Source organism: Cygnus olor, chromosome 6, assembly GCF_009769625.2.
Source record: "Cygnus olor isolate bCygOlo1 chromosome 6, bCygOlo1.pri.v2, whole genome shotgun sequence".
NCBI lineage: Eukaryota > Metazoa > Chordata > Aves > Anseriformes > Anatidae > Cygnus > Cygnus olor.
In genome coordinates, this window is record NC_049174.1 from 36,065,103 (window position 1) to 36,088,812 (window position 23,710).

The 23,710-nt window shown below is 36.6% G+C and overlaps 1 protein-coding gene across 5 annotated transcripts in view; it reads left to right on the forward strand.

The window, feature by feature from the left end:
• The window catches only part of ARHGAP15 (Rho GTPase activating protein 15), a 332,536-nt gene that overhangs the window by 182,382 nt on the left and 126,444 nt on the right, over positions 1-23,710 (forward strand). For all 5 annotated transcript variants that reach the window (XM_040560622.1, XM_040560623.1, XM_040560624.1 and 2 more), the window contains 2 exons: positions 12,833-12,955; positions 21,844-21,942. In XM_040560622.1, coding sequence (XP_040416556.1) covers positions 12,833-12,955; positions 21,844-21,942 — 222 coding nt within the window. The remainder of the gene's footprint in view (positions 1-12,832; positions 12,956-21,843; positions 21,943-23,710) is intronic.

Here is a 23,710-nt window from a genome sequence, read left to right on the forward strand (position 1 = left end):
TCTCCAATAGCCCTTTTCTGAATCTGCCCCTGTATCAATTCATATTTCTTGCATATGGGTGTTCAAGATGAGGTCATCTCACAGCCATGTGAAGTAGAATTATTTCTTTTGTATGAAAATGGCTTTCCTGATACATCTTAAGATTTGCTTTTACCTGTTTCATGACCGCTTTTTTTGAGATAAAAAGTAAACACCTAGAACACAAGGCTTATCATCCTGAACTTCAAGAAGACACCTTGTCCAGAACACAGAAATAGTTTCTCTGCTAGAGAGAGTGTGTCTGTGTGTGTAAAGCTTTATAAGTCATATATGTTATAACTGCACATTGATTGCATGTTTTATAATCACTTTTGCTGAAGAAGGATATCCCCTAGTCCAAGGACCCAGAGCCTAAGACAGGGTGGCCAGATGCAGGCAAGTCAGAAAAGGAAAGCAGGCAGATGAAGATCTGATAATTTGCCATTTAATAGACTTTGATATCGAAAAATGTAACTCAGAGCCAGTTAACCTTTAGCTTGTTGGGTGTCTCTAATAAACTACTTCATTCAGAGCGCAGGGATATGCGACTTGCATCCACATCTCTCCATAGTAGCTCCTTCTAGGACAGACTGGATGTGTCCTTATCAGATAAATCTTTCCCTCACGTCTTCTCTGGTCGCCTTGCGATGTCTGGTGATGCCTGATGTCTGTAATGTGTGTGTCTGATATAAACTAATGATTATATGCATCCCACCAGCCTGGTGCTTTTAAAACGTTGCGTCTGATATGCAGATGTTTAATATCACACTTGATGGTAAAATGTCTTCTGGGAAAAGAAGTAAAGAGAAGAATAGGGCAGAGAGAAACAAATGTGGTGCTGCCTTGTCCATAATACCTTCTGGGATGAGTCTATGGAGGAAACTGGCTGCTGAACATCAGTCAGGTTTTGTCTTGGGAAAAGCTAGCTGGAAGGGCCAGAAAGTTGGCTCAAAATTAAGTAGAGTAGGAGAAGGTCTCAAGGTCACTCTTTGACAGTCTTCTAACTGGGCTGTGGATACATTCATTTAAATCACAATCTGTCTCATTGTGATGGTTTCCAACCACTTAAGAAGTTTTGCTCCTTCGCATATATGCTTTGTGTATATATATATTTTTTTTTGGTGTGGAAATATATGTATATTTGTCTTTCTTGTCCATGTAAAATTAACTATGATGATTTTAAGGTACTATAATGCCTCTACCTTTCTTCATATGAAGGTATTTCAGTTCATGTGTATCTGAATGAAAATCAGAAGATAGCACTAAAAAATAATGGAAAAAAATAATGAAAATACTGTACTACTTTAGTTTTTTTACAGTTGTATGTGAAGATCATTGAGAATGACGGATCAAGGGTAGTACTGCTATTAAGGGACAATTGCAGAGAGGGATACTTCATTTATTGTTGTAACAATGTAAGTTACACATTAGTCATTTCTGAACTGAGAATTTTAGTTTTGCTTAAAAAAACCTTCCTGCTAGATTTCATATTTTAGGCATCTGATAGTTTGAATTTGGGGTTCAATAATGAGAAAAGTAAATTTGTCTGTTAAACTGCCAAAGTGGCTTGGGGTAGAGAGACATAAAAAGGTGAAGGACAGGCTTAAGTAAAGAGGAGTCAAAGTGGTGACATGAGGGAAGGGAAAGAAAATGAAAGGATACCAAAGCACCATTGGTTTGCTGTGTTATTTGTCTAAATTTTACTTTCCTTTGGGATGCTGTAGTAGATATGGTGTGCCGCATGAGAAACAATGCCAGGAAAGACACAGCAATGGTCTCCTCTCAGCTGATACAGTTTTTAAAAATCCATTTGAAACTGGTGAATGTGAGGATGGAGAGGGTCCATTAGAGTGATGCTTTCTGTTATTAATGGCTAGCAAGTGAAAATTTTCTTTGAAACATTTGAACATGTTCTTTTATTTGGCAAGCATTAGTCCAGAAAACTAAGTTAGCAGAATTTACCTTTTTCAAACAGTTGTGTACTTGGAATTCATCTTTGCTGCTCAAGTTACAGGTCATTACAGTAATAAAGTTTTCTTATTCCATGACAGAATATTCATAATGCCTTTAAAAAATTCAGCTAGATAATGGTCCGCAGGATCTGGACAGCAAGACTTCAAAAGGCAGAGTCCTCTGATCTCCAGTTTCCTTATTCATTCTAAGCTTGGAAGGTTTCATCTATCAAGCGCAGATTAAGTTTTATTGGTTGATAGTCTAATTGCATTTGTATTATCTTTTCCCTTAATATTATTTTCTTTTCTCTGTGTTGGATTTCATCCAAATATTACTATTTCCATGAAACAGTTTTCTGAAAATGTTTTGCTTTTGCTTTGATGCTTAACTGCTTACCACGTGAGTGCCACTATAAGGTGCTGGTTCCTGATAATAGCGTTTTCCTTCTGTGAGGAGAAGTTTCCACAGTCTTCCGTACTTTACTTATATTTGATAGAGCTCTTTGGTTGAGGCTTTTCATGGACAAGATAAGGTTTGGTTAAACATCTGAACTTTTGAATGTTTATCTGAACTAGATTCGACCTCTAAATTTGTCCATCATTAGTTATTTTGCTTTTCTTTTTAGAGACTAAATTATGCTATTAAATATGTTCTAAAGTAGGTTAAGTCCCTGTGCAGTTTGTCAGCTGGAACATTAATTTTAAAGCTAAAACAGTCTTTTACTGTATCTTTTCAATATTTTGTCTGAGTTTTAACTGTGGCTGGTCAAAGCAAGGGTCAGTGCACCCATGCAAACCCCACATGTAGTTGATCGAAGTGTCTCAAAGTTGTTGTGATGACTGGCCTGATTTTATTTCAGGAAAAGATTGTGATATATAGCAATCATACGCCTGCCCAGACAAATGTTCCAGTGCAGCTGTTCTGAAGACTGGACAAAGTACTAAATGTCACTGGGTGCCCTGCAACATCTCTGGAGGTCTCTTCTCTGAGCACAAGGGTCAGGCAGACTTGGGGTCCCAGCTACCTGCTGCAGCAAACCCATTGCAGGAGCAGTGTAGGAGATGCTCATTTTTGGGCTCCCAGTCACACATGCTTTTGTTTTTATGTAGATCCTAAAGCTCCTGTAATGGAAGATCTTTCCCATCACCTCCCTGTGCAGCTCTGACACTAGCCTGTAAGCCAAAGCAAGGAGCTGTAACTGCTGAAAAGTTTGAAAATCAGTTGTGTTTTAATACATAGAAATCATATATCTGGAAACACAAAATGAAGTTAATGACAGTGAAGTTCACTCTGTCCAAGTTTTACATTTATGTTCTTATAGATGTAGGAGATTCCTACCAGCACTTTCACTTAAGGTAAGAAGTAAAACAGATTCTTAAATTCATTGAATTCTTCTGTTTTAAAAAATGAGCTCGTGGTTGATCCTTTGTTCTGCTATACTTACTCTAATGATTTAATTGAGGTAGAGATAATTTGATAAAGTAGAGTGCATGTATAAACAAAGTACGGCAAATGGATTTCAGATCCTTGACTAGATATTCTTTGATTACTTTAAAGATAATGGGTGTGCCTTTCTCCTTCATAAAATATCACATCTACAGTCAATGGAAAATGCTAAACTTGCTTTATTAGAAGAGAAAAGTATACTGGAACTTGAGGTTTGAAAGAGCAGATGTAGAAATGAATGTTGCTACCACCTTCATTGGAAATAAACAATTTTAACATGTTGGTTTTCATAACCTATGCGCTATAAGTTAATTCTATCCTTTATTGCATGAGAAGCAACAGAAATACATCATGGACCAAAAACATATAGTTATGAATATAATTAAAGGCTGAGTGTAATGGGAATACAATTAAATTTTAAAAAAAATAAATTATTTTTTAAAATGTAGAAGTATGAAATAAAATTAATAAGAGTCTCAATAAAAAGGAAATTCTTTGGTAGGATTTTCTTTCTGGAAAGATCCCGTAAGATCAGATCTGAAAAAAAAAAAAAGATACAACAAGGTATCCAAGTTCATTTCTAAATTTAAATATATGAATCGTCTGTACAAGTCTTAACAAGGGTGGTATAAATACAGCAATGCCAAGTCTCCCTTGTTGTCTACAGATAATTAGTTTGTTTTCCAAAGCATAAGGCAGAATTATATGTAGGTTTTGAAGTTAAAAGTGCACACATGTCTGGCAGTACCCAGCCACTCAGAAGGGTTTTCTTTTGGCATAACAATCTCTCTGGTGCTCCTTGTAGAGAAAGGAACTCTGTAACTTACTTGTCCTTTTGTCTGAGCAATTTAATGCAAATTATGACTATTCACATTATGTGCAAAAGGTTGAAAAGTGTTTGTTTGAATTTTCTTTTTTCTACTAACTCAGTTGGGAGGTAAGCTTAAAGACTTGAAAGTTACTTACATATTCCACAATAGAAGAAAACAAACAGAACTTTGTATTCTAAAAAAAAAAAAAAAAATTAAATTACATTGGTAGTTGTAAATTACTGGTTCAACTTGATCTGGAAATAATCTTTAGTTCCTTGCTCTATCTTCCTCAACCTTTAATTGCGTGGTTGTTTTCTTTTGGGAAGTCTGCTTAAATAATATTTTTATATCATATATGTCAACTTCAATAGTCATTAAATCAAATACTACTTTTTTTCTTTTTTTTTCTCTGAAACCATTGCATTTTATATGAGTTGGATGAGATTCTATGGCTAAAACCACTGGAAATCAGGTAGTGAAGTGCAGGGCTGCTATTCAAGTCCTGTATGTTAGACCATCCGAGTTATTGAATATTTCCCTGGGAAATTAGGAAATCCCCTTTCCTGGGAAAGGGAAGAAGCACACCAAATGCAAAAAGCTGCTCCCTCGCTCTTCTGACCTTTGCCCATATTTTTCTGTGGCCAGATGACTCTTAACCTGAAGAGATACAGAAAGTGGCTACCAAAGGAGGCTTGAGACCAGACATGTCCATAGTGGTCTGTGCTCCTACCAAACTGTCCTCCCTTGTGCATGCAGCCACTTGTGCAAACTGACTGTGTCGAGTCCTAATCCCTGGTAGAGGCTCATCGAGAGCATTTTGCCCTTCCCAAGCACTCTGTACTCTCTCTTCCTAGAGCCCAAGCAGCCTGCCTGTGTGTTGCAGCAGCTTTCATCCAAGTCCCACATGTTTTACATTAGATGAACATAAACTGGTCATACTGTATGAATAAAGCAAACTCATTGATTTCTGGCATTGTGGGTTTTATATTCAAGTAAGTGTGGATAATAGCATTTCTAATATTGTGACAGTACTAAAAAAAATGTGAAAAGAAAGGATTGGCATGTCCTGGGTGATCTAGTCCAGTCCCTCCTATCACAAGGTACCATGCTCTGTGTCCCCTTTCATAAATTTATTAAGCTTCATCTTAAATTCTTTTAGTTTTATTTGCTACCATGGCTTCTTTGAAAGGGTGTTTTAGAAATTCATATTATGGCCAGTTCATACTCATTTATTCTTGTGCCAACATTGTTCTTCAGTTTAAACAGCTCTTCTCCCTCCCTGCTGTCCTGTTCTCATCTCCTGCTCCTTTTCCTACCCCCACGAACATATTCGGAGAGAACAATCACAGCCTTTCTCAGCCGTTTTCTAGCTGGCCAAGCACGCCAAAATCCCCATCCACTTACAGGAGCTAAGCAGCCTCTTCTCCTGGTGGTTCCCACGGCATTGCCTACACCTTGTCTGCCTTGAATTCAGCTCGTGCACGTCAGCCTCTGCGGTTGCACCCAGGTGGAGGTTCACCAGGGCCTCGAGCAGCAAGTTTGTACTTTCTCCTCTCTCCCTGGCTTTATTTATGCATGTTTTTCATAAATAGCTCAGTGAACTTATGACCAATTAATCCACCCAGGTATCTCACTTACTTTCATGTTTCCAACCGCTGAGTTTTCAGTTTGTAACAGAAATATTTTGTATTAATCCCTCTGTGACAGTGCGTCTGGTAGTATTAGGTCTAATCTGTTTCTCCAGCTTCCAGTCTCAAAGTCACTGAAATTTTGTATCATGTCCTGATTTGTGTCTGAGCTGATGATGCTTCCCAGCTGTGAGTCACCAAGTACTTTTGAATGCTCCCACTTTTTATGTTGGTCATTAATGAAAACACAAAGATCAGTTCCAAGAATATTTAAGGGCTTGCACTAGTAACTTTCTTTTGATACAGTAGGTCTCCTTTCAACAAAGCTCATTTTAATACCTTATTTAGTCACTTCAAAGTTACTGTTTCAGTTCTCTCCATCTTCTCCAGTTTAACTGATAGTTTCCCATTTGGCATCGTATCAGATGTACAACTGGAGTTCAGATAGATTTGGCCTATTGCATTTCCCTTTTATTAAAACAAATAAACAACAACAACAAAATTTTATTAAAGAAAGATATCAGGTTAGTCTGGTATGATCTTCCTTTAAAATCCAAGACATGCTCAGAAATATTACCTTGCTTTTCTAAATATTTAGCTACAAATGCTGTTAAGAAAATCTGCAGGGTGACTGCCATTTTGTTTCACAATGTAAGCGTGCAATGATATTTTTATACACACTATTCATTTATTTCCATTTATTATTAGTGAGAGACAAAATTTTTTTTATAAATATGCATCAGCGCATGACGCAAAATATGAGTTATACAGTCATTTTATTGAATCTTTACTGCTAATGCACACAAATTTCACAAAGTGTAATGACAATACTGAGCACTTAAGTTGTTCGGCTGTCATATTACAGCAAAATTATTTGCACTATATAATCACTGTTTTCCTTTTCCTATTGTTTATTTCTGAGCGTGCTTCATAAACATTTGCAAATGCAGATATAGTTGCTGTGGCAAATATATGTTTTAAGACCATAAACTTGAATTACTTCAGGTCCTTTGGTGCCCATGAAAACAAAATCTTCCTAGCATCTCCTGGCCAATGATACCCAGTCTGTCATCTGATGCCGCAGTTCTCGAGTCTACGCTCTGTAGTCACAAAACCTGTAATTTTGAAGCTTATCATAAACATAGGGGTTGGGGGTAACGCCTGATTTCTGTATTTTCCCCACCAATCATTTATGTAATGCCTCCAAGCAAACCATGTTTTTGTCTCTCATTTTGCTCTTTTGCAAAGAAGATACAATAATTATAGTGTGGGGATAACTCGTGAGACCTGCCCGGGAACTTCCCAAAGGAATAAAACAGGATGACTGACAAAAGTCTTTAGCTCAATAAAGTAGGTGTAGTGAATTCATTATCCCTAGTGAGCAGGCTTTATTGACTCCATCTCAGAAGATCACAAAGAAAAGGAAGGAGGCAGTGACTTGTTTTTATCAGTATCAAAACTTTGGTGCTGGCTGAAACACTGACCACTTATATAGACAATAATGCATGCTGCTCATCCCCTAAAGGACTACAAGTAGTTTTACCTCAGCTGCAGGCCAAGAAAATATGAAAATGACGTTGAATTCTGAGTTCCAATGAAGTCCAATAAAAGTTAAAGTCATGAGTCATCATATATTTTTAAATTACAATGTCTCCTGGAATGTAGGCATAGTCATACGCCATACATTACTTGTATGTTTCTTGGGGAGGATGAGACAGTCTTAGCAATTAAACATGCCTATTCCTTGAAATTAATTAATGAATTAACCCCTTTAAATAATTTTTTACACATATGTGATAGTACTGCTGTTAGACTGGCACTTTCATTATCCAAAATTGAAGAGAACTATTTACTTCTACCTCCCATTTAGCCATCTCAGCTTTGATTCAGTCCTGCAAGATGCTGATGAGGACTCTGGACATGAGTCTGTAAAACACTTTAAAAAATCATTAGTTCAAGATATGTGAGATCACAGCTAAACCCATGGATCTGTTCATGTGTTTTAAGATAGTTGCGTCTAGGTTTTTGATCAGTGTATTCTGGATTTTGAATGAGCAAGCTTGTCCCTTTTATTATTCCATGGAAAAAGAGTTATTAAATCGTAACCATGGGTGTTGTTATGCTACAAGTCATCTCCATTTCTAAGAACTAAGAACTTCCTGAGGCTTTGAAGTCCTCAAGAGTGTTAAAAAAATGAACAGTGCTCTGTCCAGACTAGTTGTTCTGTTTTTACCTGCAGAACAAGACTAGTGGAAGAGGAGAAACAAATGTGAAGTTATTTGAATTTCTTAATGCCTTACCCACTCCCACTGCTGCTCCTCTGCTCCTCAATCTGTACGAGTCCTTTCCAAGTGAATTACGTACAATAATTTTGGGTGTTATAATAAACAGACACCATAATAATGTATTTCAGTTAGGAAGAGGTACTTGAGAGAAATTGGTTTTGCTATACACATGATGTGAGACAATCAATAGTGCTTTAGTCTGACAAGCACTGTCAATATCCATTGTCACAGTTCAGAAAGTCATTAATGGATAGTTCTTCAAAAACCAATGCTTTCAACATGTTAGAAGTGTTCAGATATACTGTACCTGGCAGGAATTAATCATAGGTAACCCTTGGGATTTAATATAAATGTTTTGTAAATTAAGAGTGAAATAAAAGTCGTTGGAAGGAGTGTGAGATCATGTTACATGGAGTTAGGAAACCTTGCCAATGAAATATGTCGCTGCTTAGGACATACTAAAACATTTTACTTTCTGCCTAGAATGTCACACCCAAGACAACCAGTCTGCTAGAAATATATTGTGTAGGTACATGATTTGTGTTTTATTTTCTCTACTAAATTCACAGAAAGTAATCTCTAAAATTTTGATCCTTGCTCTGAAAGGGCTGTAGTCTCGCCTGGTTCTTTTAGTTGTGCCCATGCCAAAATCGTAGAGAAAGGCTTTCGCAACTTCACCTTGCAAATACTTTAGCCACAGCTTCAGCCTGCTGAAGGTGTAATGTTTTTATTATCACTGCATCATATAGACAATGTAGTGCGTTCAAATAAGGCTCACAATTTGTCTGTACATCACCAAACTTCCATTGACTCTGATGGTGCTATTTTTGCAGAATGGTGTGAGGCATAGGGCAATGCATTAATTCCTTCCTTCCTCCTGTGTTCTTGTGTAAAAGCTGCATATATTTTTAGGATTTTTTTGCTGTTGAATAAGTATTCAGGGGATTTATATAGGGCCCCCCAAAAGACAGGTCAGTTATTATCTTGATTTAGGTGTGGTTTTTTTTTTCCTTTTTTTCTTTTTCCAGAGAATTTAGCCTCTAGTTATCCTTCCTATTTCAGCCAGCTTTTTTACAATGCTATTTAACACCAAGAGGCACAAATAAGGTTTTTTTTTATTATTTTAATGCTCTATTTATACTATTTTCTTTTTGTACCTGTTCTGCAGGACACTTCCCTAATGTGATAAGCTGTTGTGATTTAATATACCTTAATTCTAGAGCGGATAGCAAATTGCCTGAGGAAAAGAACTTGCTTTTTGTTTTCATTTATCTATTAATACCTCTGGAATAAATAAACACTTAATAAAGTGACCAAAGTAATCAGAAATGGTTTGTTTGTTTGTTTGTTTGTTTTACATCTGAAGGGTCCTAGCTAATTCCCAGCCAAACGTGAAAGCCAGCCTGTGCTCATGTTATGTTTTTTTGCTGCTGGGTTGAAGTGTCCTGTACCTCTTTCCAACAGAAGAGTTAGCATAATATTGTACTTGCTGTTGGGTTCCTCTCTACATGTACTGTAAAAATGCCCTGGCCCAGCAAGAGCAAGCATGTCTTTTATTTTTCTGTCTCAAAAGTTATTAGTAAGATATAAAAAAAAAACTTAAGTGAAGAGTCTGTGTAAAGGGACAGGAATTATGCTTCTGTTCTTTGTTGATTTTGAGGCACTTATGTGGCTCTGTCAATGTGAATAGTTTCAGAACTGAGGATATGAGTTCATTCAGTGCAATCAATCACATGGCACACCTATGCAGTTTATGCCAGAGGATTTGAGAACAAGTAGTAGATTTATTTCCTATCATTTTGTACTTAGGTCCTTAAGTATCCTGTCTTTCTTCTGTGTGGAACTGCTTTCCACTTTTTTTATGTTGTCTGAAGTTTGCCAGCTCACTTTCATGGAAGACTCATGGCCAAATATTCAGAACTTGAAATTTAAAAAGGAAGGTACTACTATATATATATATATATGTATATCATGGTTTTTCAGTTTTAAAACAGAATATTTTTTTGTCTCTTGGAAGTAACATTTGGTGCTCTTTTTATTTCTAAATATAATAGCAAAGTCATTTTAATGTGGGGATATCGCGAGAAGAATGGTTTGGCAAGAGAAGGGCTATTTGTAAATGAGATTCCCAACAAGAATATTTCTGGCTAAGCTTGGTTTTGGAACATGCTATCTAAACCCTTGAATTTCTGGGAGGTTTGGAGTTTCCCTCTGGTGACTCACACGTTTAATAGAATAGGAAAATCGTCAAAATTAGCTTTGCTGCTGTTTTTATCTATGTGCTATACCATACAATGTATAACATACAAAATCATCCATGACAATTAATATTTCTACATCTAGACATAGTTTTAACACTATAATTGCTGTTTTAGGTATAAAACTTCCAGCTGGGTTAATGCATCTTTCTAAGCAGGAGGATCTTTACCCTTTTATCAAATCATAGATTTCCCCATCCTACCATTCACAGTGTGATCATGTTTACTTCAGTTAAAGTATCTTGACAAATTTGGCTTATTCTTAGAGCTAAAAATGTAAATCAAGTGGGCATTTCAGAGTCCTGCAGAATGGGAAATGTGGCAGGCATCTTAACTGACTTAAGAGATATTTTCACTCCTGCATCATTTGGAAGTGGGAAGCTTCACACTGGAAGTCAGGAAAAAGCAAACCTACATGTGAATTGATATGGACAGAATGACCCAAAGCAACAAGAGAGTCCCAAAACTAAACACAATTCACTTCACTGTTTCAAAGTACCATTAAGATGCAGAATTAGAAACATCCATTTGTTGTTCTTTTTATAGCACAGCCAAGTGACTTGGAATTTTAGCTTGTCCCTGCCAAGGATTGCTCAATTTCGAACAAAAAGTCCTCAACTATAATGTTAAAAAAGCACCAGCCATCAATTGAATGCTAATCTTTATATTCTATGATATATCACTCCAAGAATGCTACCATTAAAAAATGTGAATTCTATTTTTCATAAGTGATGGATTATTGTACCAAGCTGTGTATTTTCCAGTAAAGTGTCCTTTTATTTGTCCTGTGTGATTACTAGTTTGTGGAAGTATGTGTGGGGTCATTTTAGTGCTGTGGGAAAATGGAGCACTCTTCTGTTAAAATCAGTAGTGAAATCAGAAGCAAACTATGCTCTGATCATCATAGGCATGTGTTTAAATATTGCTTTCCTTAATTGGCTATGTTCTATTTACTTAAAATGAACAATTTGGCAAGTTTTTCTCCCTTGACAACAGCAAAGCGTAAACCATTTTATAAGTTTGGCTGTTAAAATCAGATTTGTAATGTAAACCACAATATTCCAGGGCTGTTACTGTTGCTTAACCAGTTATTTTAGCTTGCCATTGTTTTATAATTGTGCACCTTTAAACATTCTGGCTCTGTTTATACCTTATGCAAAACTTCATGCTACAAAATAGCCCAATAATTTTGATCATAATTTGCTTTTTGAAAATCTCTTCCCCTGGATCCTCTACACAAAGATCACTGCATTATAGGAGACTCAGGGTAGGGGAGATGGGGGAATATCTCTGTTACTGCAGCTACATTATGAAGGGCACTACTTGGAAGTTCAACAGAAGGGACAACGGATCAACACTTGCTAGATCAGCTTGTGGAGAATACTCTGGTGGATTTTTAATTAATTAATTAATTTTCAAGAGAAGACGGGAAGCTGTTCTCCCCTCAGAAACCAAAAGCCACCCCTCTCTCACGTGGAGGTCCTTGCCAAGGGAAGCTGTACAGCTCTGGCTGCCCTGTTGTCCTGCTCAGCACTGGGGCAAGAGAGCCCAGGACAAGGGTTAGTTAGCCAAGGGTGCTGAGGCTCAGGTGGTTTGTCACAAATCTTTAAAAATCTGCTTCTTCAGCGAAACATTTGGAGCATGTCTCCATATGGCATCTCAGTTTCTTCTGGAGTGTCCAGCCTTGAGTTTCTCCTTGCTACTAACACAGCCTATTTTCTTAGCTGTGATGGTGCCCTGTAAGCACCTCAGCACACAAGAAGTTAAATTTATGCCTTTGAAATTTCCTCTAGGGGATTTTCTGCAGCTGGGTTCTGTGTCTTTTTTGACACAGAGCAGGAATAAATTGAGCTCAAAATGTTTCTCAGTTTGGTAAATGCCTAAATATAATAAAATATAATCATTAGGACGGGAATACTTTTCTTTCCATAAATTAATGCATCTTGCACACATTTCATGGCATGCAGCCATGTTTTCTATAACTGCATTAAATATATATATAGCGCTTAATCCATCTTGGCAAGAGAACTCAGTCCTTCACTAGTGGTGTAACCATCCATCCTTTCTCATAGCGAGCAGTATATAGCTAATAGTGCATAGCGCACTTCCAGTCTGGACATTTAGTTGCAAAAATCATCCATGTGAAACTTGTGGGATTCCAGAACATTTCATGAGTAAACTGGTAGCCATCCAAATACTTATAGGCAATAAATAATACAACTTTGTGACTAACCAGCAGAGTGAACTCATCACGTTTATTCACAAAAATATTAATCAGATGCTCTGTACTATCCAACCAGCTACACTCCTGACCTACTGCATGACTTTATTAGGGTAGTTTGGGCCATTGTTTTACAAGAATATTTGAGCAAACTATTACTACTTAAAAAAAATAAAATTTCACTGAAGCTTTTTATTTTGTTTTCTTTTAGTTTTCAGATTGAACTACAGTGCTTCTGACTCAAATGACAGAAACCGAGTTAAGAGCAGATTAAAGAAGTTTATCTCTCGAAGACCCTCCTTGAAAACGTTGCAAGAAAAGGGGCTCATCAAAGGTGTGTTCTCTTTTATATTTTTTGGAATAAAAAGTAAAAATTGACATATTAATTTTCCTCTTTCATTCTCAGCTAAAAACATATGTGCATTAGACAAATACTTCTTAGATATGGTTTTGTTGCTGTTTCTTGGAAAATTTAGACAGCTGAACTGTAAAGAAAAAAATCAGCATATGGTTCCCTGTACCTCTGTGCTAACTGACTGCTTCTTCAATTTTTTTGCTTTCCTGTGCATGTGATAGAAGCCTCTCCACTTAGTACAGTCACTCACCATGCACCATGCAAATCAACATGCTGCACCACTCCATTTCTTTTTAAGAAAAGATTTCTGATATAGTTTGGTATTTAAAATAAGCAATGGGAACTTCAGATGCTGTGCTGGCTAATTTGTTTTCTAGAGTAGGCTGGAATACTTTCTGCTGTCTTCTCATTATTTTTCTAACTTGCCAACAAAATACATTTTTAACAATTTAAAATATGTGCCAGTGAATAATAAATGCTTTGAATCTGTGATTTTTTCCTGTTCCAGTTTCTTGCTAAGTTGGTCAGACATCACTTTCACATATCCTTAAAAAATGGCTTCTTTGATAAAAAGTGTTTGCTAGATTATCCAAGAAGTATTTTCCTAAGAAGCTGATAGTTAACTTGAAGGCAGTAGCGTGCTGACCACTAATAATCAAGTAAAGCCATGTTTTCAAATATTGTCTGGAATGATGCTTTAAAAATTTACGCACTCCCAAATTATTATGTGTGAAACCCACAACTGCACATGCAAATTGACTAGAAAAAGGCATTTTGCCAGCAGCCCCTGTCAGTCTCTGGAGTGTGAGCTTTCCAGTGGTGCATCAAAAATGGCAAAGGGTGTTGCTAGTGTGTATTAAACTTGTCTGTCCTGTGCCAAGAGATTGACCCCGGCTAGCACAAGCTGAAGCAGCCACAAGAGTTAAACACTAGCTGGGCCCATGTCTGAAGAGAAATAGGAGATTTTATGAATTAACTTTGTACATTTTAGATACATGCAAAAATGTTCAGCACAGTGTTTCTTCCTCTAAGGAAGTCTTCAATATGTGAAACCATTATGTGCCTTAATGGTGGGCTTCTGCTTCTAGTTTCCACAGACGCTTTAAAAAGTGTCATAGATACACACATATGTGTGTGAGTGTGTTCACACTCTCACACACCAAACTTTCAGGATCTGTCCTTAAAGATTCATAGTGTTTGATTTCAATACATAGAAGGGTTTTGCCTCTTTGAAGTACCCTGTGGGTTTAGGGTGGGATTTTAATGCATCATATTAGTTTGTTTCAGTTATTACAGTAATAGAGTAGTAATTTATAGTCTTTTAATTTCTGGATTTAGGGGTGGGTTTTTTTAGTTTAATAAAGTGTGGCTGATGAATCTCCTGCGGTGTTACATACGGATCAGATGTGATCCCTGCTAACAAATCCAGATTCATTAGCATAACTCAAATCCATGCTCTAATATATCTCTCTAGGAAAGCCAGATGCATTTGGTTTTGGCTACACTTGCATTAAGGTCTTGATTCGTAAACATAGCTTGGTTCTATCTGGGATACTCTTCTACAGAAAAACAAGATGCATGATTTGTGGCACAGTAACTCAGTGTCGGTACCCAGCACAATTTTATTACCAAACTAATGTTACCATAAAGAAAACATGTTAAGTTATCTACCGTGCAGTTTCATTAGGATTAGGTTTTGGCCATGCAAATGAGGCAGGATTCGTTAACATGGCTTAATTCCAATCTACGGTAAGTCTATGTGAAATGCACATTTGATAAGGTTCCTTCATTGTCTTCACCAGAGTTTATCCCTTAATCTGTTAAAATGTTATGAAAATGCAGTTGCAGTGCTTATACATAGACCACTTTTAAATGTTAATTTTTAGGCTCACATTAGAATATTTTTAAATCACAAAATGCAACCATCCAGATTAAAAATTAAAAGCCTGCCAAATTTTGTATTATAAAATGCATCTATTTATTTTTCTAAAGGTGAATGAAATGGTTGCAGAAACCTCTCAAAACTATTTATTTGCTTGTTTCTTCAGGGAAAAAAATGTTAACCAATTTTTACATGAGCAAAATTCCTCCAGCTCTCAGAACACACATACTAACTTTTATCCCATAGGGAAGCGCTTCTGTCAGAATTGTAAATCCCTTAAAATAGGGGCTCATAATAAAAGTGTGTCTAAAGCCTTGCAGGACATCTCGGTACCGAATTTCTGACAAAGAACTGTTCTGTGTGCTAGTGAAGAACTGATATAAATATCTACGAAGCGTGTGGTGTTAATTACTCCAAAGCAGTGGCACTGTAGGTGCTGTGAAAACCTTCACTTTTCATCAAGTGCTATTCATATTTGCCAGGGGCACTATAAAGCTCTCAAATCTATATTGATTTTTTACATTGTATGTCACATTGGAACCAAAACTCCAATAAATTTAACACGTAAATTATAGTCATGAGTAAATACATTTTAAGGTGGTAAGTTCACTTAAACACAGTTCTGTGAGCTGTTAGTCACTGATGTGTACACACTTGGCCAGAAGACTCGACACATTTCTCTGCATTAACCAAATTTGGGAATACAGGCTTCAAAATTAAATAGCAGTTTGATCTCCTGGGGTACTTTGTTCTGCCAACAGTATTATCAGAAAATCTAGAAATTATGTGATTGTCATTTAACTCTTAACAAAACTTTGTTCCTGTAGGATGTAGGAAATATCTGTAGTAAAAAAAGTATGCTTTTGTCAAATGGGAAGAATAAGAAATAGGAGGATGATAATCAAACAAGGGAATGTGACCAGGGTGTAAAAGTTAGTTGTATGGTAATCTGAGAATGAACTGCTGCTTTATATGACAAAAAGTTATTTTTGTCATCACTGTCCCATTTGCTTTTTAGTCTTTTTCCTATGAGAAGCCTGAACATGAAGCACGCTGGCTCCACTTGTTGCAATGGGCTGGTGCATGGGGCTTTTCATGCTCCAGTGAGAAATCCCATGAAGATTGTCAGCTCTCATAGTTCCATCTCACTTCTACTTACACAAAATATCTTTGTAATAGAAGAATTTTGAATCATTTCTGTGTAACATGTATGGGGCTATACGCACACTTTTGTTGGTGTATTTCCACACATGCATGCAAACCTAGAAGGAGAAAATAGGCATGTTTCAGGCCTGCCATTTTAACAGTGTTATTTCAAGAATAACTGTGTTCAAATTTATATGCTAGGGCAGTTCCTTGGAATTGAAATATTCTCAGAATTTACAGAATCTGCACTAATAAGCTAGAAAAATAATATATAAATCTTCTCTTTTAGAACTACTTTATAATTGAACTTTGATCTTTGTGTTTGAGCTTTGTCATGATTTAATATTGCCCCAAATGAATTGCCAACCTTCAACTTGATATTGCCCTGCTAACCTCCTGATTTCTGAGCCTCTCTAGTCCAGAAAAAAAAAATGCTTCTATGAAACTGTGATTTTAAAGCTATGGTGGTTGTGTTGGCAATAGACTATTACAAAATTCTCTTTCAGAAAATGTTAAAAGATAAAGGAAAAGAAAAATGCATGATTAACAACACAAATGATGCTATGGGAAATGAGGAAAATGCAGCTGGCAAGATACCTAGATTTTGTTCTTGTTGTTTTATTATTTCAAAGGGTAGATGCTGAAGGAACTTCATGAAACTTATTTTGTAAGTTAAGGCAAAAAACAAAACAGCATAAAAATTGGAACCGTTACAACTTTTTCAAGATGAATCTAAAAGCCATTCAATTGCTGGTGAAAAGAACTAGCTGTGATTTGGATTGATAGCCTATAGTACAAGGCTGAGCATATGTTGGTGGTTGTGCAGATAACAGCACAAAGATCACCAATTATCTTATTTCTAGACGACGGAAAACATCCTAATTGTTTCACATGTCCCAATGGACCTTGGAGTAATTCAATGTAGTGAGTGTAATGCTCAAGAGAAGTCCAAAGGTTTAGATTAAGACTTATTTTGGGGTGTGTTTTGTAATTCTTCTGCATTATTAAGAAATTTAGCAACTGTTTTGGTGCCCATAATAACCTAGGAAAAGTTAGGAAATGTTTCCTTTGACTTGTGGGGACAGTGGGTCACAAGGATGTTTCTTTCTTTGACCACTACATGGACTTTCTGAAGTACATTTTCCAAACCCTCTCGATGGCCAAACACTGGACAAAGTGATGTTTCCATTGACACTGCTCTAATCATGACACGATGGTCAGAAATCATTCAGATAATTTTAAAATATCTCATTTTTGAGACCTGCTTTGAAAAGGAGTACAGCATCCTCACTCTCTCTGAATTCAAATGAACTCTTGTCTCCAGTAAAACACCATAATTTCTTAAAAGAGACCAGTGTCTACACTACTCTCTATTTTTCTGAGAATGTGAAACAAATCTGGTAGCTCATATGCCACTTAACAGTAACTGCTCACAAATGTAATTTTTTTTTAATTGATGACCACCACAGATCAACGTTATATAATAAATCTCCATGTTAAAAGGACTGGCAAGACTCCCAGCTAGCATAAATCAGGGGAGCTCCATTGACAACCTTGCTGACTTCAGTCAGCTGAGAATCTGGCCCACTTACTGTAAAAGCATTGTGGCATTATTTGGAGCCCCAGTCAGTGACGAGCATCACTTTAGTGTCTGACTTGGTATTTCAAGTCCACACATGGAGCACGGGGAAGTAACCTTTCAGAATATGGCATTTCCAACCACCTTTCTTCCCCCTCCAAAAGAATTCTCTGCTGTGTTGCCTACTGTTCTGTCTCCCTCCCTGCACATTCCTCTTATTTTGCCTTTTCCTTCTTTTTTCCCCTTTTTCCTGCCAATGTTCAAACATACCAAGAAGACCAACAACTTAGATGTTGATACAAAGCTTTTGGTAGCCCAGCAGCTCAAATCCAGACGTAGCAGAGTTAACTCCACGAGTATTCGCTCCTTGAAGGCAGTGAATTACATTACATAGGTATAATTCGTGCTTTTAAAAATTTGGGCATGACACTATTATGCCCTCTCCTCTTGTGTCAGAATTCGAGCTTCTGCCCGAGAATTCAGAATGCTAGCGATTCCCTTCCCTGTTTTTTTAATGAAAAATACTAGAATATGAATTCCTTCTCAGTGTGGCCACATCTCATCCCTATACACCAAAAACAGTTAAACAATGGCATTCTCAGTGAGGATGTGGCTTTTGTGATTTTGTTTTAATTGTTTCTTTTCCAGAAGTATTGTCTCCCATAGACTGGATTTCTGCAGCTCAGGATTAGTGGCTTTGCTGCAGCCTGTGAAAGCTACTCAGAAAGAGCAGCTCTGTCAGACTCAGGGAGAACTTGAAGCTCACCAGAAGGAGCAATTCATTGCAGCTGTAATCATCATTTTATATTATACAACTTGCGAATGTCCATTCTCTCCTCTTCTGGTGTCTCATTTTATATCCATCTGCAAAGCTGTCACACACCCCACCATCTTAAATAGAAGGTTTAAAGCACAGATACCAGGGATGTGTAATGTAAACCATACCACCAAACATATTATGAATATATTGCTCTTCTTAAAAATGCTTGTTGGTTTTTCATACTACAGTATTGACTAACTGTCTGTGTTTGATGTATGGTTTACCAGCCTGATGTAGACTTATGGTTAGAGCTTAACTTGTTAGTTCTGCTTTTGCAGCCAATTCAGAATAACTACAGATGCCCCAAGATATTAAAATTGACTGCTCAAATGGACTCAGTGTGGGAGTTTCATTGGTTTTAAATTGATAACAGCTGAAAGAGTGAATGATTAAAGCTGTATATGGGCATAGTATGCAGCTCCTTTGTACAAGCTCTTGTGAACAGAATCCACTGTATGGGAATTGCCTTTGTTCTAATAAAAGATATTTCTGAACAATTGTTAGTTTAAATTTTTAAATGATGAAACAAGAGCATTTCAGGAGCCTATAGAGGAAATAATTCCTGAGAAACTGGAATAACTCTGAGAAGATAAAGTGGATTTCTATTCAGAGGGGAGCATTTAAAGTTAAGTAGCATTCCATAAGGTGGTAATTGTGTCTATTTCCCAGGCATTTGAGTTAAATAAGCTGGATAGGAAACATAAACTGTCATAACAGGAGGTTAGGAGTGTTGTGTACATCTTTCTTTTTTTTTTTTTTTTTTAAGTCATAAAAAAAGAAATTTTGAAGAGCCTTATCTCAAGTAAATCAAACAAGGGCTTTTTTGCTTCTTTTATTCCTTTGGGAGCAGTTCTTATTTTTTGAAAAGATGTTCTGAATAGTTTCTCCTTAGATGCAATTTAATATATATATAGATACCTATAAAAGAGTAAGAAACCAATATTTATATCTTAGTTACACATAAATCTAGTGTAAAAAAAAATAACATTCATATAATGTCTTGTTTTTAAAATTCTGCACAAATATTAAATAAGTTTTGCTCAACTATCCTTGTTACCTCTGAATGTAAATTTGGCAGTGTAACTCCTGCCATTCCCACGTGTATGTACAGAAACAGATCCAGGAAAAAATAAATTGACTAGAAATAGTCATGGAGTTTGCACCCAGTATTCAGAATATTTGTGTGACTTATTAGATCAAGTACTTCTAAAAATTCATGAATTTCTAGGAGAAAAACAAAGAAACAAAACCAAGCCGTTCTGTATCATTGTTTTACCAAAGTGTCTTTTGATGACCGGTGCCTATTTTCTGAAGAAAAGGTGTTTATAACCTTAACTGCAAAATATAGAATGTCACTATATCTGTAAACTGAAAAGTACATAAAACAAAGTTAAACTGTTTGCTGTAGAAGATGCAAGTCCAAATCCAGAAAATCCACATCCAGGAAAGGGGTGATGGACGAGGTGAGAATTGCAAATCAGTCTCCAGCCTTTTCAAAAGTTCCTCCCAAGAATAGTGAGTATTCTGCATTCATACTGCGGATTGAAAGAGTAACTACAAAGTCCTGCAAGTTGGTTGTAAAGCAGTTATAGCACAGAAGAGAAGTTGCTGAACATCCTTGCATTAATTTCCATTCAGTTCTTCACATACTGGCCATCTAAACCCGGTGTAGTTTCTTGGCTGTTTTTTTCCTGAAATTGTTTACAAGTGTCTTTGTCAAGCAAATAAGATATATTTTTGCTTCTGTTTAACATAATTTACATTGGAGAACATTCCATATTATGCAAAGAATTTGACAGGTCTTTGCGAAAATTTTAAAAAACAATTAAGATGTCAAAAGAGGAAGTGCTAGTACATTTAATCATAAATCTCTGTATATATAATTACCACTGAAGGCAGCTATAAATGTTTTATGAAGAAAATGTAACCAGACTGTGCTTTGTCAGAAACATAACCCCAAAACATGTAACAGACTGTTCGCTAATGCTTAACGCCACACATGCACACAACCTTCTTTGGTGTAGTTCTGCGAACCCAGTCCTCCATCCCTTCTGCAGCTGAAACTCTGGCTAGCTTAAATTCAGGCTTGCTTTGACATACTCTACCAGAATGCAGATCACACACATTGCCAGGTACTGGAATAAGCTTCCTTGATGCATGTCAAGAAGCCCAAAACTCCTGCCATCCCGTGCACCCTGTCTTGTTTCCCGGCTTATTCCTTAGTCTGAGGTATTAGGAAAGAAAAAGCAGTCGAGCTGCGAAAGAGTCCAAGCTTAGTAAGAAATAACAGCGGTTAATGATAGGAAGGCAAAGCTACATTGCAAAGCAGAAAAAGAGCAAACAGCATTTGGACTGGTGGTGAGAAAAAGTTGTGCTGCTTTGAGGAAGAACCTTTCAAACTGATTGGGGTGGGAGGTAGTGGAACTGACTGTGGAGAAAGTGTCCTGGTGCCACAGAAACTCTCAAGGGCTGCAGGCTCTCTAGGACTGAGTGTGCTTGTTGGCTCTGCTCTGCAGAGCCCAGCCTTGTGCCAGCACCCCTCAGCTGTCTTTACAAACATTTTTGAAAGCCTCTACTCGAATTTCCAAAGTGTAGTACTCTGTTGAAATGCTATATGGAGACTGTCTCTTTGGATAAATGATGGTAGTACAGTCCTATTGTTTCAGCATTTAACTGGCTCTTATTGAATATTTTCGTTCATCTGTTTGATGCATTTTGATTCTAGCTGACAACATCCCCATTACTGATTGCTCTTTACGTAATTTCTCAAATATATAGAGTGGAAATTAGGTGGAGGAAGCTAATTAGTAATCTGAAGGTTTTAACTGGGTTATACCAATGTTTTAAGAGGAACAATCTGTGTATCAAAACTTTAACATCATAAAAATTAAAATGTAGCATTATAGGGCTAAATGCTTATTTGTCAAGGAAAAAACACAAATCACAAGTTAAACTTGGTGTAACATATGCTATCCTCATCAAAAGATGTTTAGTACCTTCCATTTTTCAAGCAGGTAATTTGATGATTAAAACCTCCAGTAAAGATTAGATGAAATTGTACTCCGAGTCCTAATGATGCAAGGTAAGGAAGCCCTTGCACCCACATGGTAGTTTATGGCACATCCAAACAAACTCAGAGACCATGGACTACAAGCTTTAGAAAGGTAAAGGTACAAACGACAACTGAAGCTTTGGCCCAGGGAAAGGACCCAAGTGCTGAGGCGAGCAAGTACTGAGAGGTCTGCTCTCAGGGCAGAAGGTAATGAACAGTAGGACTCAGAAAGGACGTCTCCAACTTTGTCTGCCCATCTCCCATATTGAGTTTTTAGTTGATATGCAAGCTCGGAAAAGACAAAATAAATAAATAAATAAATAAAATATTGCTAATAATATGTGTTGTTTTTCTTTCTTTTTTCTTTTTTATTTTTTCCCAAATGCAGATCAAATTTTTGGCTCCCATTTGCACTTGGTATGTGAGCATGAGAATTCTACAGTCCCCCAATTTGTAAGACTGTGTATAAAAGCTGTTGAAAGAAGAGGTGAGTTATTAATGTTTCATACTACTTTTTGTTTCTTTGTTAGTAATCAAAAGTTTAACCTTGTAACTCTGCTTGAATTGCCAGAGTAGGCAGGCAGTTCAATTTATAATATAGTTATGGACTGAACTATACCCCACTCTATATCTTCATTTCCTTTATGCAGTAAGACATTAATAAAACCCATTTGTGCTGATTATTCCTTATATTTTGTTTGACATGTTGTTGTTTTAGTCTTTCTCTGGGTAAGTAAATGCTAAAAATCGATAAAATGTCAGCAACTTTCATCCTGAAGTCTCTGGTGAATGTAATGCCAATACTTTTTCCTAAGTCCTGAATTGTATTCAACAAAAATTAATGTTATTCTAGTACAACCACATATATATATTTTTAACTGTGTACAGGTACCTATTTTTTACTGTTATTTTGAAAAGCCATGATACTGTGAGATTATTGGAAAGAGTATTCATCCTCATTAAAAGTTTTGATTAACTTAATAAGAAAGATTTTCATAGTATAAAAAGATGTGCTTAACACCATTGACTGCCTTCCTTTCTTTTGAGTGTATCTTCTCTCACTGAAGGTCATTTTCTTTGGAAGGTACATGCGGTAGATGCAGAATCTTAAAATGTATTGTATAAAAATGTGAGGCTTCATCACCATCTGTTACAAGTTTACAACTTGTTCCAGGGATCTGGGGAAACATATATCTTGCAAAAGATAGAAAATTTATTTTCAGAATAAGGCTGGGTGAACCCATTGTCACTGTCATATACTGGAGTCTCAGAACAGGAGAACCAATGGAAAATAAAAAGATATTTAGACTGTTAACCACAAAGGAAAAGGCTGGTTTAATTCCATCATTGTTACCTGGTTTTATAGTGAAAGGTGCAATAAAAATACCCTGGAGTTTCAAACTCTGGGAAATTCATGCTTTAATTATACAGCAAAGAGAGCACTGGGATATTATTATTCCCAGAATGATTGACAGGAAGTCAGAGACTAACAAACTGGAGACTGTTCGGTAGGGGGAGATAGTAGCATTGGTTTTTTGGAGGGAGGCTGGAGGCTGGATGAAAGAGAGAGACAAAGAAAGGGGATACATGTGTGAAGTGACTATTAATAGAGGAGGAATTGCAAGGAGAATTTCAGAACTTGAAAAAGAAAGGCAGAGATTACAGTAGAAAAATGCCACGCCATGCAGAACATGTCTAATTGACTGCTTGGTTGTGATCTTAGCACAGGTTCTCCAAAAGATGCACTAGATATTTCATAGATGATTTGTGGTATCTGACCACTCCTCCAGTAGAAGCAAGGACAAAGGTCTCTGCACTGCAGACCCGTAATAGAAAAATCCAAGGAACCTAATTAGATGTTTATTGTCTGTGTGAAATGTACAAGGAGAAAATGAAAATGTCACCGTTTCTTCAGAGGAATCCATCCTTCGGAGTATTACGCTATTGTTCATGTGTTTCCCTCAAAGTTGCTGTGACTTGGAGAAAGTCTATCCCTTTTAGTTAGTCTAGTATGTAAATAAAAGCTAATCATATGGCGTGAGATAAAAATTTAATTTTATCGCTGTATTTATGAGTTTATATTTGATATACAGTTTTTCTATTATCATTTTCTTGGATTAAGATGCTTGCATTTACTCACATTCTATTTACTCAAAGTGTTGTTTTTACTAAGTTCTGGCATAAACTATCTCAGGACAGCAGTAATTTATGTGAAGCTAAGTCCAATGTTTATGCAAGCTTCTGATGACATTTTA